The following is a 6,173-nucleotide window of genomic DNA, read 5'->3' on the forward strand; positions in this document are numbered from 1 at the left end:
CTCTATAAATCTGATTACCTACCTCTCATGGCGAACATTAAACATGACATTGCTAGACGGAAGTCTCTGCCTCACACCCTGGGGGGCAGAATAAACTCTGTAAAAATGAATATCCTATCAATTTTTTATATTTGTTTAAGAATCTGCCAATCTTCCTTACTAAATCCTTTTTTACCAATCTGCACAGCCAGATATCAGCGTTTATTTGGAATAAAAATCATCCATGAATTGCCAAGAAGGTCTTATGTCTGTCCCGCAGCCTTGGAGGCATGTCGCTTAACTTCAAGCACTATTATCGAGCAGCTAATATCAGGGCTCTTCTATTCTGGTAGGGTAAGGACACCCCTTCTCCCAGTTGGGTGGCCCTGGAAAATGCCTCAATTAGATCTAGTTCCCCTTCTGCATTAATCTGCTCTCGACTACCCTTTAATCAATATCAACCTACATTTCTAACCCAGTTGTGATTTGGGCTGTTAAGATTTGGAATCAGTTCAGGAGGGCATTTAACTCTACAGAGTTACTGTTTTTTTAGCTCCTGTGTCAAATAATTACGTTTACTCCCCCATAAGCTGATACAGCTTTTGACACCTGGGCCTTGGGAGGAGTACATTCACTGTTTGACCTCTATGTTGATGGTAGATTGGCCTCTTTTGAACAGCTGCTACAGAAGTTTAAGTTTGTTCACAAGTCACAGTTTTTTAGATATTTACAGCCGAGACATTTTGTGAGATCTAACTCTGACTGTTTTCCTTTGTACCCCTCTAAGCTTCTTGTGACTGATTTTAGAATGCAGGTCTGATACTAAGGGGCCCCAAAGCAAAATGTATACACTGCTCAGCTTTTACCATGAGTCCTGCTTGGACTCCCTTAAACTGAAATGGGAAGCGGACTTGGAGGAGCTTATATCAGACCCAATCTGGGGAAGGATCGTTAAGAACATTCACTCATCTTCTGTCTGTCTGAGACTTGCTGTAATCCAATTCAAGGTAGTGCACAGGCTGCACTGGTCCAAAGACAAGCTCTCCAGGATCAAGGCCGATCTGGACACAGCATGCAATCGGTGCAAATAAACTCCAGCTACACTCCTGCATACATTCTGGACCTGTCCCAAACTCCAGACTTTTTGACAATCTATGTTTGACACCTTCTCTGGAATATGTGGCAAAACTGTTCATCCATCACTGCTCATCTCATTGTTCGGGGTGGTCCCGGTGGACACGTCCTTCAACAGATGCGAGAGGGATAAGATCGCCTTTGGCTCTCTGCTGGCCTGGAGGCTGATTTTGTGTCAATGGAAGGACCCACACTCCCCAGGATATGTACATTGGATAAGGGTGGTGATGTACCATATCTATTTGGAAAAAAACAAGACATGCCCTGAAGGGTTGTGTAAAAGGATTCTGGGACACATGGCAGCTCTTTGTGTTGTATGTGGAGAACTTGTCAGTACCTGTTTGATTTATTTTTGTTATGTATGTATGGCTGATCCGGTGGGGGAGGGGGGGACGAGGTGGGAGGTCTTTTTGTTTTTGTTCTGTCAATTTGTTCTGTGTGTTGTTAAAAATGCAAAAATCAATAAAAAGACCTTGTTTAAAAAAAAAGATGTGAAGCTCTTGACCTTGACCTCTCTAAGGGATTTTAAACAACTGCTAAGTTTCTGGCAAAAACCAATGCAGACATGTTCCTGTTTTTGTTTCATTTTTATTTCATTTCTTCGATTTACTTTTCATTTTATATGCTTTTAATGATTGTCTATTGTTGTTTATACCTCATCTGTGGTCTTTGTTTAAATCAGGTTTGTCTTGTAAACAAGGCCTCAAGGCTCAGTGACACTAACCTGTAGAAATAAAGGTTGAATGATCTCTGCTTTTATTCTCTGGTCTTTATTGCCAAGATGGCCGCGCTCAGAGCAGTTGCAGCTTCACAGGCTCCCAGTACCATCCAAGTTTTTAGAAGTTTTGATATTGACTCTGTGCCTGACTCCGCGCGATTTATGCGTGTGAACTATAGCCGAACCGAACTGATGAGAATAGGAGCGGATTTGCCACGAAATATAGCAGAAATCAGCAACAAACTCAAAACTACGCTCGGCAGAATGCAGATCTTAAAGTCATCTACCTGGAAGCTGCAGCAGAGGCGTTCCAGCGGGCAGAAGAGGAAGCGCTGCTCCCGGCTTAAGAGGAGAGGATGCCGGGCGGGGGTTATGGTGAGGCTACGAGCTAACGCTAAAGCCGGTAAACTCCCCATGCCGTCTCTCTTTCTGTCGAATGTCCGCTCGTTGGACAACAAGGTGGATTTACTTCATCTGAGAGTGGGCGCCTCAGAAGAGATGAAGAAGTGTGCGGTGCTTTGCCTCACGGAAACGTGGATTACAAGCGTAACGCCGGACTCAGTCTTCCAGCTGGATGACCGACTTTTTTTTCGAGCGGACCGCTGCAGCGAGCTAACGGGGAAATCACGGGGGGGCGGAGTGTGCATTTACGTGAGTAAAAGTTGGTGCACGAACTGTACTGTTGTAAAAAGCTCATGCTCGAAGGCTTTGGAGCAAATAACAGTGAAATGTCGGCCACATTATCTACCCCGAGAGTTCACAGTGACTTTTATCACAGTTGTTTACATTCCTCCGGACGCTAATGCTAATGAATCACTGTAAGAGCTACATGATATCATCAGCTCGCTGCAGGACAAACACCCCGAGGCTCTTTACGTGGTAGCCGGAGACTTTAACCACGTGAATCTAAAGGACTGCCTCCCAAGCTTTTATCAACATGTGGCGATTCCGACACGTGGAGACCGCACGCTGGACCGTGTTTACACGAACGTAAAAGATGCATACAAAGCCGAACCCCGCCCCCACCTAGGACTGTCAGACCACATCTCAATCTTCCTGGCTCCTGCTTACATGCCCCCGCTGAGACGCTCCAGACCGGTACAAAAGGAAGTTAAATGTTGGATCCAGGACAGTGGCCCCATACTGAGAGATTGTTTTGACCGAACAGACTGGCAGGTTTTCAGAGAAGCTTCTGAAAATGGAGGTTCGCTTGATCTTGACCAATACACATCCTCAGTTCTGGGTTACATTAGTACATGTACTGACACAGTCTCCACTATCAGAAATGTTAAAAGCTACCCAAACAGAAAACTTGGCTGAATGCAGAGGTGCGTACCCTGCTGGAAGCCAGGAACACTGCCTTCAGGTCTGGAAACTCAGAGGAGCTGAGTAGGACAAGAAAAGATCTGGTTGCTGGTATTAAGAGGGCCAAGGCCACATATGCAAAGAGGATCAAGGGTCAATTCATCTCACAAGACCCTCGGAGCATGTGGAGGGGCATTAAGTGCATAACAGATTATAAAGGAAGAAGCGAACAATGCCCCAAAGACCCATCTCTGCCTGATGCCCTCAACAAGTTCTATGCACGCTTTGAAGACCCGAACAGACCACCCAGCACCAGACTCACCTCACCACCGGATGAAGAGCATCTCAGTGTGACCTCAGCAGAAGTAAGGAGTACCTTCAGGAGGATTAATCCGCACAAGGCAACTGGCCCAGACAACATCCCCGGAAAAGCATTGAAGGAATGTGCTGATCAGCTCTGTGAGGTGCTGGCAGACATCTTTAACACCTCACTTACCCTGGAGACAGTTCCCACCTGCCTGAAGACTGCCACCATCATCCCAGTCCCAAAAAGCTCTACAGTGACTGGTCTGAATGACTATCGGCCAGTGGCCCTCACCCCGATAGTCGCTAAATGCTTCGAAAAACTGGTCATGACTCACATCAAAACAACCATCAACATCAACGAGGACCCTCATCAGTACGCATACCGTGAGAACCGATCAACAGAGGATGCAATCTCCTCTGTGGTCCACACTGCACTCAACCACCTGGAGCAGAAAAACTCTTACGTCCGTATGCTCTTTGTGGACTTCACATCCGCCTTCAACACCATGATCCCCCAAACCCTGATGGACAAACTATCCACACTAGGACTAAGCCCCTCCATTTGCAACTGGGTACTAGACTTTTTAACAAACAGACCACAGTTAGTGAGGATCCACAACCTCTCCTCCTCCACCATAACCCTCAGCACTGGCTCTCCTCAGGGATGTGTGTTGAGCCCCCTCCTGTTCACTCTGCTCACATATGATTGTGCAGCTACCCATCCAGGCTGTCACATTGTAAAGTTTGCAGATGATACAGCGGTGGTGGGATGCATCACAAACAATGATGAGTCCAGCTACAGGCAAGAGGTGGAACACCTGGAGAGCTGGTGCAAAGAGAATAACCTTCACATCAATGTGAAGAAGATGAAGGAGATGATTGTGGACTTCAGAAGGAACAAAAACACCTACACCCCCTGAACATAAGAGGATCTGCAGTGGAAGTGGTCTCCAGCTACAAGTACTTGGGTGTACACATGAACTACAACCTCAGCTGGAGCAACAACACCACCAGCCTGATGAAGAAAGCTCATCAGAGACTCTACTTCCTCAGACGGCTGAGACGAGCTGGTCTGGAAGCTCAGTCCTCACCTCCTTCTACAGGTGTGCAGTGGAGAGCATCCTGTGCTCCAGCATCAACGTGTGGCATGGAGGCTGCACAGCTGCAGAAAGAAAAGCTTTGCAGAGAGTGGTGAAGGCTGCACAGAAGATGTTGGAGTCAGTCTCCCCACCATCACAGACATCTACACCTCCAGATGCAGGAAGAGGGCCACCTGCATCATGAAGGACCCCACTCACCCAGCACACACACTTTTTGCCCCACTCCCCTCAGGAAGGAGGTTGAGGAGCATTAAGTGTAGAACCACTAGACTGAGGAACAGCTTCTACCCTGAGGCTGTTAGACTCATGAATCTCTAACTAGAATAATCACTGTGAAAAACCATATCATGTTGCTGCTGATCTGTTTCATGTTGCTGCTGATCTGTTTCATGTTGCTGCTGATCTGTTTCATGTTGCTGCTGATCTGTTTCAATGTTGATGTGTTCATGCGTGCACATCTGCTCACAGACTCATGTTCATGTTTGTGCTGATGTTCAATGTTTTATGTTATGAGTGCTTAGTGTATATTTAGTTGATGTTTTTCTTAGTTCATATCTTAGATGTTATTACTGTTTTTCTTATACATTTTATTGTTGGATGTAACTGGGACCCTGTGAACATAATTTCGCTCCACCACATGTACCACATGAGGTGCGAATGACAATAAAGAAACTCTGACTCTGACTCTTTAGTCCGGTTCCAGAATGTTCAGACTTGTGTTTTCTATCAGAACTCGCATAGAAACCAATTCAGTTTTCAAACTCGAAAACAGAGCACCTGAATACACCATTAGGTTCACCTTTGTTCATTTTATTTTGAAAGCACCAAACAGGAAACAGTCATCACTTTAAAGAACAGTTTCTGGTCTCTGGACTCCAGAATCAGAAGTTTGAGGTCTGCATAGGGCCGTCTCCTGAAGCACTCCACATTCACACCTGGCAGAAAGGCCGTGCTGCAGGCTGAACCCTCAGACCTGCACACCTGTCCAGGTAAGACCAGGTCCACCTCACAGAATCCACGTTCGTCAGAGGAAACTAGGGGTTAGTGGGCTGAAGGTCCCAGAGGTTCTGTTCCCTCAGTCTTCGAGTTGACAGCTGCTTCTTCAGGCTCTCTGGGCATACCTGAACACCTGTACAGGTAAGTTCAATCGTTACCATTCTGTCCAGTTCTGGGTCACATGACCCAACATCTGTACACCTCAAAATGATTTTCTGTTCTGTGCCTGAGATGACTTCTGTTCTAACTTGGCACTATATAAACTAGAGAATTTGCATTTCCTGTGAAAATGCAAGTGTGAATGCTTCTTGCTTAAGAATGTGAAGAAAATAGTTGAAATGGAGCTTAAAACAGCAGAATGAAGCTTCAAGTGTCAGAAGGAAGCAGAACGTGCACAACTGTTCCCAATGCAATGGACTGCCAGGCTGCTGCCGATAGAAACTGTTGATGTATCCTTTATTTAACCAGGAAAATATCTCATTGAGATTAAAAACTTCTTTTCCAAGAGTGAGCTGGCCAAGACAGCAGCATAAAACATACAACAAATCCAAAATACTAAACCAGTTACACAGATACATATCCAGGAGAAATCACATAATTACACATTAGAGCAGTTCCAGGAGCCAAGAGATCTG

General features: G+C 45.7%; 1 protein-coding gene across 1 annotated transcript in view; it reads right to left on the reverse strand.

Annotated features, from left to right (window-relative positions):
• Positions 1 to 5,331: 5,331 nt before the first annotated feature.
• Positions 5,332 to 6,173, reverse strand: part of bfsp2 (beaded filament structural protein 2, phakinin) — a 14,635-nt gene continuing 13,793 nt past the window's right edge. The window contains exon 7 of the mRNA XM_037681956.1: positions 5,332 to 5,671. Within this exon, the coding sequence (XP_037537884.1) occupies positions 5,584 to 5,671 (88 nt within the window). The 3' untranslated portion in view covers positions 5,332 to 5,583. The remainder of the gene's footprint in view (positions 5,672 to 6,173) is intronic.

This window comes from Nematolebias whitei, chromosome 9, assembly GCF_014905685.2.
Source record: "Nematolebias whitei isolate Nwh7 chromosome 9, NemWhi1, whole genome shotgun sequence".
Taxonomy (NCBI): Eukaryota; Metazoa; Chordata; class Actinopteri; order Cyprinodontiformes; family Rivulidae; genus Nematolebias; species Nematolebias whitei.